The following is a 12,992-nucleotide window of genomic DNA, read 5'->3' as shown; positions in this document are numbered from 1 at the left end:
GCAAACGGCACTTAGAAGAGTGAGCCTGCGAAGGATTTAAAAGAAGGGAAGAAAGAGAACCAGTGGAGAGCAGCAGTGAGACCCACAGCGCGCAGTTTAACCACAGTTAGGAAAGACTGACATGAAGGACAGGAATGTCAATGCCATGAACATCGGGGTTGTTACTCTAACTGAACACGGATGAGGACTCGGAGGTGCTTGTGTGACCACGTGGAAGCCCTCTGACGGCTCAGGGCCCCCTGCAAGTCAGCCTAAATGTTAACTGCTCGACACCTAAAGTTGCCTCAGTTTACCTTTTATTTCTTCCCATGTATCCCCTTTCTTTGTTCTAACTGCAAACGGGATTTTCATCAGAAGATCGCTGCAAGTAACCAAGATGAAGTTCATTTCTGTTTTTTTTCCTTATTACATCTTCATATCACCTTTTCCTGGAATTTTCCTGAACGTTATATGATACGAGGAACTTTACGAAACTTCCTGGGCTTAAAGATGAAAATCACTTTATCTACCATATCTTATTAATTAGAAGAGGCTAAAACAGCAACATTACAAACTAAAATATAGTATTAAGAAAATTAAGAAAAATGCCATATGATCAGTGTCATAACAGACAATTTTTGTCTCCAAATTACATGCAACAATATTGTAACAAAAGATACAAAAAAAAAGAAACTCCTCCAATGTAAATCATTGAAGAAAGATAGTACTTTCTTATTTAGATAGTAAACAAAAGGGGCAAAACCTATGTTCTAGATAATTCTAACACGGTTGATGCTTAAACAGATAGTTAACGCATACCTTTAGTAATTTGATGCTTGCTGATTTTTATCTCTTGAGTTGAGAAAGATATAAATTCAACTGCATAATAAAGAATAATCCTACTTTTCTATTATTCTATAAGTAAAGAGTAATGTAACTTTTAACAATGACACTCATTAACAATCTGTGTATTTGTTTCCTTAAATTTATACCATGACGGATACAGTTGCCATTTTGGAATTGGAATCCACTCTTAGCGTGTAGAAGCTTTCAAACCAGGGACATACTTGCCAAAATAAAAACAGAATAATCAAGTAAAATACCAATATATTTCATTTTCTGTGTGCTGCTCAACAGCAGTGAAAAATATGGGTTTTTAATACTTACTACTATCGAAAAAGATATTCTTGTAGAATCAAATGTAATTTCAAGAAATTTTCAGTATTTAAGTCTTATTTTTTCTCTCTTTGAGCAAGGTGATAGGCTGACATCTCGGCGAAGAACTAGAAGCCATGAAGATGCAAGCTGGTGCAAGCACACCCAGTGACTCCTAGAATGTGCTTATCTGAACCGAAATCTCCACTTCACATGTAATAGCCAGCGGGAAATGGTGATAAGTGGCATCTGCTCTAACTTCACAAGTTGTTGCTCTAATTATTTTCTCATGAACCTCACGAATCCCTCTTTCCTCAAATTACTTCAGTTGAGTTAATATCATTTGTGTTCTAAGTGATTTAAACACGGCAAAAAAATATCCTATTCATAAAAATAGCTAGTCATTCTTAAACATTGTATATGGGCTCATAGGACCCAGAAGGGGAATTAAAGATCTACCTGGATGCTCGCTTGTGTCAGAATCATATATTTATAATATTGGCATTATGGGAAAATGATACGTTTATTATATTACAATAATATATTGATATACTGTTAGTATAATATAATTATAACTATATTGCTAGTGGTAAAGAACCCGCTTGCCAGTGCAGGAGATGAAAGAGACCTGGGTTCAATCCCTGGGTGGGGAACATCCCCTGGAGGGAGGCACGGCAACCCTCTCCAGTGTTCCTGCCTGGAGAATCCCATGGACAGAGGAGCCTGGCAGCTACAATCCACGGGGTCGCAAAGGGTCAGACATGGGTGGCGACTGAGCATAGACATAACTATCCTAATTATATTAATATCAAGAATATAAATTATATTATTTGATTTGACTCTCACAGACTGGTGAACATCAAACGCCATAACATGTAAACACGCCGATAAACCACTCTCATCAGTTGTTATCATTATCATTGCTATTTTATGTATTAAGCTGTTGTTTTGTTTTTCTCTTTCATCCTGGTTAAAGGTACTTGAAGAACAAACTTGGGAGCAAATACATTATGTCTTCTGATCCCTTCACACTGTTTGGATAACTTAGCTCAAATACCATCACTAACTTGAATATCTCTGTTATTGGCACTGCCAAAAAACTGAGACTAGAGCAATTATGAAAGAAGGTATAATTTATACTTTTAACTTTGATAAATAAGCTATGAGTTCATAAGTTCAAATTAATCAAAAAGGTAGGCACTTTTGCCATTTCACTGCCATTTGTCTTTTGTAGCTTTTAAAATGTTATTGATAGTTCTGAAAATGTATTTTCTTTCCTCCATACTTTTTCAAATACTTTTCAAACTCTCTCAAGATAACTTTGGCTTATTCTAAAAAAGAAAAAAAAAAAAGAAGAAGAAATCGATAGGTCAATTTCGTGGAGAAATACAACCAAAAGTTTGTATCCTGATTGTAACCCTGAGGTTTGCTCCAGGAAATATTTGAAAATAATCTTGTTTAGATTCTTATTTTTAATTTGTTGGTTAGGTAGTTTTCTAAAGTCTTAAAGGACAATGACATACATTTTTTATATAATAGCTATTCTCGGTAACTAAAGATGCAAGTTGAGATATAAAGTGTATCAGAAAATGTGACCATATTAGGTTGATACTGAATCCAAAAAGAAAAGAAAAAATTATGAAGCTTCCTAACACAGTCATTCCTCATTTGTTATCTGACATCGTCTTTAGTCACTCCTTGATGCTACTTCTCTTTTATCTCAAGCAGTTTCTATCGACTCTAAATGTAAACATTTATGCCCAGCCAGGGTCGGTGAGCTTGCAAGCAGCTCTGCACAAAAGCAGGCACCTCTCTGGCTGTGAGAACTCGCAGGGGAGCTGGTCCTGCCTTGGGAGGAAGCCTTGCCAGTTGGTGGCAGCATTCACAAGAGCGGGTCATGTTTCCTCTCTTATCTGTAGGTTGGGTTTCAAAACAACTCTAGAAAACAGACTGAAAGGCGAGCTGGAAACGGCACGTGAACGACTGCAGGAAAGTGGGAGGCTTCTGACCGCAGCCCCAGACGCCAGAGCATCTGGCGACAAGCGGGCAGCCGCTGTCCTATTTACCTCCTGAGCAGTTTTGCAAAACCAGGGCGAAAGCTAGCTCCTAGAGCAAACGGTGCAACGGTGGGATCAGTGAGCTCTGGCTGACCTTCCTCCTTCCTTAACATCTGGGCTATGTTCAAGGGCACTCCCAGCTGGCCTCACTGCTCACCCCCTCCCCTCCCAGAAAGTATAGCTGTGTCATTTTAGAGCCCCCCCCCCTTTTTTTATGTCATCTGCTCAGGAAGTACATATTGAGAAGCAGACACTTTAATTCTGATCTGATAGAAACAAAACAAAAAACAAATAGAAGATAAACAAGGCTTTAACTCAGCTGCTAGCCATGCAAAACGTAAGCTATATTATATTTCAGGGCCAAGAATTCCAAGGAAGAGGGATTTTCTGAGAAGGAACAGTTTTTGTTTGTCTTGATGATTCAGTAATGTTATATAGCCATTAATGTAAACTTTTAATTTCCATCATGGAAAGTCTTTAGGGGAAAAAAGTGTGTATGTGTTTTAATATAGAAACATATTCTCAAAATTCAAACACAACAGAATTCAGGGATGAATGAATAAGAAATCTAAGTCACTGACTGTAATCACTCTGTAATTGCTTGTTTATATGTTAATATTTCTTCAATATAATTCTTTTAAAAATGAAAATGTTCTGAATATTGGATTAGCTGTCCTAGAGCTTACCACATAACTGAGCATTATTCTGAGCAGTATTAATTCAATTTCTACACTTTTCAGAATAATTCTTGAGCGTCAGAGTAGTTTGCTCAAGAATATATGCACATAAGAAATCATTTACTTTAGAAAACTCTTCTTCCCCAAAAGAATATTTTAAAAAAGGATTATTTAAAATGCATCAGGATTTTTAAAGAGCAAAATAAATACTGAAGTGGAAAGCTTTACCACTTCCAAGAAAATGATACAGCCTATGAACAAATCCTGCTTTTTCAAACATTTGCAAAGCCACCCCTTGACAGTAAATGATCCGAACAGCAGTTACATTCTTTCATGTAAAACATTCTGTTGCACAGCACTGGCATATTACAAAACCCTTGTGAAATTTCAGTTGAAACATATTAGCAAATATAGTTGTGAGGAAAAACTAGCAGCTAAAGTGTAGGAAGACCCCATATGGATCCTAGATGAGGGAAAGTCTGTCCTTGGAGTTCATTCATCACAGAAGGGGTAATGTATTACATAAGCTACTGAAATACATTATTAATTTATTAAAAAATTTTTTTTTGAAATACATTATTTAATATAGCAAACTTGATGGAATGCTGCCACTCCTTCTAAAGACTGGGACATACACCTCTGATGTTAAAATCTCTACTCCTAAAATACATTTTAAGTTAAAGCTACTCTAACTGCTCATATAATATTTCACTGACTGATCACCTTCAGTCCAGTTCAGTTCAGTCGCTCAGTCGTGTCCGACTCTTTGTGACCCCATGGACTGCAGCACGCCAGGCCTCCCTGTCCATCACCAACTCCCAGAGTTTACCCAAACTCATGCCCATCGAGTAGGTGATGCCATCCAGCCATCTCATCCTCTGTCGCCCCCTTCTCCTCCTGCCCCCAATCCCTCCCAGCATCAGGGTCTTTTCCAGTGAGTCAACTCTTTGCATGAGGTGGACAAAATACTGGAGTTTCAGCTTCAGCATCAGTCCTTCCAGTGAACACCCAGGGCTGATCTCCTTTAGGATGGACTGATCAGCTTAGTCAGTTCATAAATAGAGTCCATCAAGACAAAAGTACTGTCAAACAGCTACAGGGCAAGAATTAAAAACAAAACCCAAAAAACTCTCATGTTAACTTTTCTCCTGCTATACACACTTCCTTATGTGAAACAGAGAAGAAAATTAATGGTCATTATTATTATTACTCCCTGGAGAAGGGAATGGCAACCCACTCCAGTATTCTTGCCTGGAGAATTCCATGGACAGAGGAGCCTGGTGGGCTACAGTCCACGGGGTCACAGAGTTGAACACAACTGAGCGACTGACACACATTATTATCACTATTATTTGTATTATGAATTATTGTATATTTTTAATATCACACTTTTATGAAATTGACTACTCTATGAAAGGTAATTAAATTATTCCAGAAAGGACTTTTTGGTTTGGTAAAAAAAAAAAAAAAAAATCACTGTGTAAGATTTTATATTAAAACAACAACAAAACCAACCAAACAAAAACCAATATTTGTTCGAAGATATGGCCATTTTGTTATCCATTTCGAGCCATGGGAAAACATTTCATCTGGGCTCTAGCTGGCAACAGGCCACACAAGCAGCACCCAGCCCTGCACAGGGAACAGGTTGGCAGATGTTATTAGCTGACTTTTGCTGGAGAACAGTTGGAAAAATCACAAGGTGTCAAACAAGCTTTAAATAAACAAATAGCTTATTTGGCAATGGAAAGGGAGAAAGACAACCAGTTCTTTCCTTGAGGAAGACTGGGATGTTTCTAATTACGGAGTTCCTTTCTGCTGGTTTCACCGGCTGACTTCTTAATGAGAATGGAAATTGTACTCCCACACTTGCAGCTAGAGGTTCTAGGACTTCAGAATGACAATTAGTTTGCAGTTTTGCTGCAGCTCTATGATCCTAGAGTATGAGAACACCACTGATAGAGAAGATAAATTCTTCACCCTTGCTTGTCTGTACCTAACCAGGGACTGACTAACTAGTATACGGGAGTGTCAGCTGCCAGCAGACAACTTCTGACACCATTACTGGAACGCTGGTATTGAACACCCATTGGAACAGCTTTAAGGGGTGGGGGGGGGAGACAAAAAACAAAATCCAAGATGGACTTGTTGACATCCAAAGGGCACAACAACTAAATATTCAATGAGTATTTGAAAACTTATTTTGTTTGAAAAGCCAAAATCAAGCAGAGAAATCCTTTCTTTGAATAAATTATTATGGCATGATGCTAGAAAGAGGTTACCCCACAATCACCCTCTGCTTGCTAGGGTTACTGAACATTTAGGCAGGTCTGTTCACTGGAAATTATCACAGAGACAACAGAATTGGTCTTGAAGCTCCCGGATGAGAAGCCCCATCAACTCTCCTTGCTGGGTGGACAGCTTGCTAGGCAACATCTGTTACCATAAAAGGGACAGCAAGATCTAAAAGTAATAGGACACACACACAATCACACACACACACAAATGTACATACACACCCATGCCCACTCACAGAAACGCGCACGGGTACACACACACACACACACACACACACACCACTCATATAAGTATTATTTTGTAAAGTATGGTTTGTCTAAAATGAAGGATCGACTTTGAACACACCTCTTTGAGGCAAATTCTGATGATTTTTGTGTCATTGATCCTTCTACGTTATTCATCAGTAACCATAATTCACATAGCAACTAACAAAACTACTACAATCTTTGGCTAAGTAGGGATCTCTCGGCCCGTAATATTAACTAGCAGAATTTTCAGGTCACATTTTTGCAAACATGTTCAAATATTTATCACTCTTTCAAAAATTACAATCTTAAATTATTTTTCTTCAATGTATGACTCCATGACATTGGAAACGAAGACTTTTGTAAGGTATAGAAGGCATTCAAAGGCAAACTTCCAGGAGTTAAAAAAAAATTTTGTTTCAAATCATTTCATGAAGACGCAATTAAAAACAAACCAAAAAACCCGACTAAGGCTTGCGTCTATAGCCTTTTTCGTTTCAGCAGGATTCGTAGCCTGCTCGGATCTGAACTCGGGGACTCCCACCCTCAATAGCAGCCCTCACAGTCATTTAGGAGACGCGTTATATGGTAGGTCCTAATTTGTAATCGACTTTGAAAGTCACAGAAGCCACGTAGATGGAAATATCTGAAGCATCCAGGGGCATCTTTCACGCGGCACCCGCTGCGGGCGTGTAGTCCGGAGACGCCCACTACCGCGCCTCTGCGCGCGGGGCCGGGGGTCGGCGGGGGACTGGCCGCGGCCGCGGAGACCTGGCTCGGCTCGCCGGAGCCCGCCCTCTTCCTGGCACGATGGAAACTGCAGTCTTCTCCGCTCGCTCGTCCTCCCCTTTCTCCTGTTACATCTAAACAGACGATTTCAACTTCCCGAGAACCTGCAAGTGAATGGCGCTGATGACGCCCCGGAAAGGGCCCGCGATCGGGCGCGGGGGAAGGGCAGCCCTGAGCGGGTGGGACCCCAGGAGCGCCTGGGGCCCGCGCGGCGCGCGGCCCGCGGCTGGGGGCGCCCCCATCCGCGCCCCTTACCGACCCCGGTTCCTCTTCCAGGAAGGGGCTCGAAGCTGCTATCGATCCTGAGCTCACCGGTGACTAATGGGATGCTCGTAAACAAGCCGCGGGCCGGGCACCAAGGGAACCACCCAGGCGCGAACCCGCAGAGGCGGGGGTGGTGGAGATGGGGGCGCGCGCCCACCCCCAGCCCAGGCACCGGATCCGCGCGCCGAAGTGTGTGCTGCTGGGGGAGGGAATTTCGAGGGGGCAGCCAAGTTCACTGCCTCCTCCGGGCCCCAGAGAGTGGGGCGGCGGCGAGGCGGTGCGGGGCCCGGGGGTGGGGGAGAGGTGCCACCGCCCCCTCCCAAGCCCCGAGCCCGGGCTGGCGGTCTCGCCCCTTGATCTCGGTCGGCCCCCGCCCCCTGCAGCGTCCCCTCCCGGGCGGAAGCTCCGAGCCCAATTAATTGAGTCAAAGGCGGGAGGGCCGGGCCCTGAGCGCGGCGGCCGGCCCCCGCCCCTCCCGCGCGCCCCTTTTCCCGCCCTGGGTGGCATCTCCTCCGCCGGCCTCCGCAACGAGCCTCTGATTAATGAGGCCCGGCCGCCCCCGCCCCGCCGCGCCCCGCCCCGGCCCGGGCCCCCTGCGGGAGGGGGCGGGGGAGGGGACGGCGGGAAACGCGGCCCCGGGAGAAAGGGGGGCGGGGCGGGGACGCGCGGCCCGCCCTCCCCGCGGCCCGCGCCCATTGGTCGCGCGCGCCGTCCGTCGGGGGGCGCGGCGCCAATGCGGACGGCGGGGCGGGGCGGCCGCGCCGTGTGTGCCTGCGTAACGGCGAGTCACATGTTGTTTTGCTCTTCTTAGTTCAGTCACTCGGTGCGCGATGTGTTACTCACTGTGCGGCGGGGACCGCGACGAGCCCGGGTCGCCGTTGGCAGCGGCAGCAGCAGCGGCAGCAGCGGCAACGGCAGCCCCGGCAGCGGCGGCACGGACCCCGAGTCCCCGGGCACACCCCGGCACCCCGGAGCGCAGCGCGGCGGCGGGACCCGTGCGGCCGCGCGCGCCGTAGGCTCGGCCCCGCGGCTCAGGGACCCCGACTCTCGGCCCAGCCAGAGAGTACCCCAGGCGCCGCCCGAGAGCCCGGGAGGCAGCGGCCGCGGGCAAGCCGGGCCGCGGGGAAGGAGGGGCGGCGGCCACCGCCCGCGCCGGGCACCTTCTGGGGCCCCGGATCGCAGAGAGCGCTGCGCCACCGCACGGGTGCCGGCCCCCGCGGGGCCTCCGTTCCGAACCTTCCCCACCTCCTGGGCCCGAGGGACGCGGGCTCCAGCGGGCGAGCAAGGGGTGGTGGGGAGCCGCCCGCGCCCCCCTGCACTCCGCCCCCCGACCCCCAGCCCCGCCCCCGGCCCCTCCAAACCGGGCCGGGCGGCGCGGCCTGAAGCGCCCGCGATGGCGAGCCCGCCGGAGCACGGGCCCCCCGGGCCGGCGGGCGGGGACGGCCCCAACCTCAACAACAACAACAACAACAACAACCACAGCGTGCGCAAGTGCGGCTACCTGCGCAAGCAGAAGCACGGCCACAAGCGCTTCTTCGTGCTGCGCGGGCCCGGCGCGGGCGGCGACGAGGCGGGCGCGGGCGGGGGCCCGGCGCCGCAGCCGCCGCGGCTCGAGTACTATGAGAGCGAGAAGAAGTGGCGGAGCAAGGCGGGCGCCCCGAAGCGGGTCATCGCGCTCGACTGCTGCCTGAACATCAACAAGCGCGCCGACGCCAAGCACAAGTACCTGATCGCCCTCTACACCAAGGACGAGTACTTCGCTGTGGCAGCCGAGAACGAGCAGGAGCAGGAGGGCTGGTACCGCGCGCTCACCGACCTGGTCAGCGAGGGCCGCGCGGGCGCCGGGGACGCGCCCCCCGCCGCCGCCGCCACCTCCGGGTCCTGCAGCGCCTCCCTGCCCGGCGCCCTGGGCGGCTCGGCGGGCGCCGCCGCGGCCGATGACAGCTACGGGCTGGTGGCGCCCGCCACGGCCGCCTACCGCGAGGTGTGGCAGGTGAACCTGAAGCCCAAGGGCCTGGGCCAGAGCAAGAACCTGACGGGCGTGTACCGCCTGTGCCTGTCGGCGCGCACCATCGGCTTCGTGAAGCTCAACTGCGAGCAGCCGTCGGTGACGCTGCAGCTCATGAGCATCCGCCGCTGCGGCCACTCGGACAGCTTCTTCTTCATCGAGGTGGGCCGCTCGGCCGTGACGGGCCCCGGAGAGCTGTGGATGCAGGCGGACGACTCGGTGGTGGCGCAGAACATCCACGAGACCATCCTGGAGGCCATGAAGGCGCTCAAGGAGCTCTTCGAGTTCCGGCCGCGCAGCAAGAGCCAGTCGTCCGGCTCGTCGGCCACGCACCCCATCAGCGTGCCCGGCGCGCGCCGCCACCACCACTTGGTCAACCTGCCCCCGAGCCAGACGGGACTGGTGCGCCGCTCGCGCACCGACAGCCTGGCCGCCACCCCGCCCGCCGCCAAGTGCAGCGCGTGCCGGGTGCGCACAGCCAGCGAGGGCGACGGCGGCGCCGCGGCGGCGGCGGCGGGGGCGGGGGCCGGGGCGGCGGCGGGCAGCCCCCTGAGCCCGGGCCCGGTGCGCGCGCCCCTGAGCCGCTCGCACACGCTGAGCGGCGGCCGCGCGGGCAAGGCGGCGCTGGCGCCGGCAGGGGGCGGCCTGCAGCACAGCCGCTCCATGTCCATGCCCGTGGCGCATTCGCCCCCGGCGGCCACCAGCCCTGGCAGCCTGTCGTCCAGCAGCGGGCACGGCTCGGGCTCCTACCCACCGCCCCCCGGCCCGCACCCACACCTGCAGCATCCCCTGCACCCCCAGCGCCCCTCCAGCGGCAGCGCCTCGGCCTCGGGCTCCCCCAGCGATCCCGGCTTCATGTCCTTGGACGAGTATGGCTCCAGCCCCGGGGACCTGAGGGTCTACTGCGGCCACCGGAGCAACACGCCCGAGTCCATCGCTGAGACGCCCCCGGCGCGGGACGGCAGCGCGGGCGAGCTGTACGGCTACATGACCATGGAGCGGCCGCTGAGCCACTGCGGCAGCCGCGCCTACCGCAGGGTCTCTGGGGACTGCGCCCCGGACTTGGACCGAGGGCTGAGGAAGCGGACTTACTCGCTGACCACGCCTGCCCGGCAGCGGCCGGTGCCCCAGCCGTCCTCCGCGTCCCTGGACGAGTACACCTTGATGCGGGCCACCTTCTCGGGCAGCTCCGGTCGCCTGTGCCCATCCTGCCCTGCCTCTTCTCCCAAAGTGGCCTACCACCCTTACCCCGAGGACTACGGCGACATCGAGATCGGCTCGCACCGCAGCTCCAGCAGTAACCTGGGCACGGACGATGGCTACGTGCCCATGACCCCCGGCGTGGCCCTCCTGGGGACGGGCAGCGGGAGCTGCAAGAGTGACGACTACATGCCCATGAGCCCCACCAGCGTGTCAGCCCCGAAGCAGATCCTGCAGCCTCGCCCTGTGCCCGCCACCTTGCCCCCTCCTGGGGCCGCCGTGCCCACGCCCGCGTCGGCGGCCGGCAGGGCCTTTCCGGGCACCGCGGGCAGCTACAAGACCGGCTCCCCGGCCGAGAGCTCCCCCGAGGACAGCGGGTACATGCGCATGTGGTGCGGTTCCAAGCTGTCCATGGAGAGCGCCGACAGCAAGCTGCTGCCCAACGGGGACTACCTCAACATGTCCCCCAGCGACGCGGGCACGGCGGGCACCCCGCCCGACTTCTTCTCGGCCGCGGGGGAGACGCTGCGGTGCGTGCCCGGCTACTGCTACAGCTCCTTGCCCCGCTCCTACAAGGCCCCTCACGCCTGCCACGGCGACAGTGACCAGTACGTGCTCATGAGCTCGCCAGTGGGCCGGGTCCTGGAGGAGGAGCAGCTGGAGCCACCCCCCGGCCCCGCGCAGCCGGCCAGTGCCTTCCCGACCGCGGCGGCTGGCAGCGGCCACCCCCAGCCACTTCACCCCGCCGTGCCTTCTTCTGGGAGGCCCAGCGGTGGCGGAGGCAGCCGCCCCGACGGCTTCCTAGCCCAGCGCTGCCGGGCAGTGCGGCCCACGCGCCTGTCCCTGGAGGGGCTGCCGGCCCTGCCCCGCATGCACGAGTACCCACTGCCCCCTGAGCCCAGGAGTCCGGGCGAGTACATCAACATCGACTTCGGGGAGGCCGGTGCGCGCCTGTCGCCGCCCGCGCCCCCGCTCCTGGCCTCGGCCGCCTCGTCGTCCTCGCTGTTGTCTGCCAGCAGCCCGGCCTCGTCCCTGGGCTCCGGCACCCCGGGCACGAGCGGGGACAGCCGTCAGCGCTCCCCGCTTTCCGACTATATGAACCTCGACTTCAGCTCGCCCAAGTCGCCGCAGCCGGGCGCCCAGGGCCAGGACCCTGTGGGCTCCTTGGATGCCTTGCTGTCCCCCGAGGCCTCCGTGTACCCGCCGCTGCCCCCGCGCCCGGCCGCCCCCTCCTCTGCCCTGCAGCCGCCGCCCCCGCCGCCCCCACCAGGCGAGCTGTACCGCCTGCCTGCGGCACCCGCCTCCCAGGGCCCGGGCGCGGCCTCCTCCTCGTCCTCGGACACGGGGGACAACGGTGACTACACAGAGATGGCCTTCGGCGTGGCCGCCACCCCGCCACAACCGATCGCGGCACCCCCGAAGCCCGACGGTGCCCGCGTGAGCAGCCCCGTGTCCGGCCTCAAGAGGCTGAGCCTCATGGATCAGGTGTCGGGGGTCGAGGCCTTCCTGCAGGCCGGCCAGCCCCCAGACCCGCACCGGGGGGCCAAGGTCATCCGCGCGGACCCCCAGGGGGGCCGCCGCCGCCACAGCTCTGAGACCTTCTCCTCGACCACCACTGTGACCCCCGTGTCCCCATCCTTCGCTCACACCCCCAAGCGTCACAACTCGGCCTCGGTGGAGAACGTCTCTCTCAGGAAAGGCAGCGAAGGGGGCGGGGGCGGGGGCGGGGGCAGCGTCCTGGGTGGGGGCGATGAGCCCCCCTCGTCGCCTCGCCAGTTGCCTCCACCAACACCTCAGCAAGCGCGGGCCTGGACGCCGGCTCAGCCCGGCAGCGGCCTGGTCGGCTGTCCCGGGGGCAGCAGCTCGCCGATGCGCCGGGAGACCTCCGCCGGCTTCCAGAACGGCCTCAACTACATCGCCATCGACGTGAGGGACGAGCCAGGGCTGTCGCCGCCCCTGCAGCAGCACCCGCACGTGCAGACGGGCGACAGGAGCGCCTGGGGCCGCACCCGAAGCCTCGGGGGTCTCATCAGCGCCGTGGGCGCCGGCAGCCCTGCTGGGGTGTGCGGAGGGCCGGGCCCCGGCGCCCTGCCTGCGGCCAACGCCTACGCCAGCATCGACTTCTTGACGCATCACCTGAAAGAGGCCACGGTGGTGAAAGGTGAGGGCCCGGGCCGGGGAGGAGCGCGGGCCTGCGGGGTGCTAGAAACCGCTTCCCTTCGGGGGTACCGTGACCTCAGTGCCCGAGTTCTGGCGCAGGGCTCTCGCTTTGTTTTGCCTTTGTCCCAGTGCCCGTCTTTCCCCAGAGACCTCGCCAGAG

At 54.5% G+C, this 12,992-nt stretch overlaps 1 protein-coding gene and 1 long non-coding RNA gene across 2 annotated transcripts in view; one reads left to right on the top strand and one right to left on the bottom strand.

The window, feature by feature from the left end:
* Positions 1–6,746: 6,746 nt before the first annotated feature.
* Positions 6,747–7,929, bottom strand: LOC129624204 (uncharacterized). The gene is made up of 2 exons (XR_008700826.1): positions 7,513–7,929; positions 6,747–7,304 (listed from the first exon to the last, which is right to left on the bottom strand). It is a non-coding gene; the product is annotated as an uncharacterized LOC129624204 (long non-coding RNA).
* A 355-nt stretch (positions 7,930–8,284) lies between these two features.
* Positions 8,285–12,992, top strand: part of IRS2 (insulin receptor substrate 2) — a 30,042-nt gene continuing 25,334 nt past the window's right edge. The window contains exon 1 of the mRNA XM_055543009.1: positions 8,285–12,833. Within this exon, the coding sequence (XP_055398984.1) occupies positions 8,858–12,833 (3,976 nt within the window). The 5' untranslated portion in view covers positions 8,285–8,857. The remainder of the gene's footprint in view (positions 12,834–12,992) is intronic.

This window comes from Bubalus kerabau, chromosome 12 (genome assembly GCF_029407905.1).
Source record: "Bubalus kerabau isolate K-KA32 ecotype Philippines breed swamp buffalo chromosome 12, PCC_UOA_SB_1v2, whole genome shotgun sequence".
Lineage (NCBI taxonomy): Eukaryota > Metazoa > Chordata > Mammalia > Artiodactyla > Bovidae > Bubalus > Bubalus kerabau.
The sequence above is the reverse complement of the archived record's forward strand: the minus strand, read 5'-3'. Positions and strand labels throughout refer to the sequence as shown.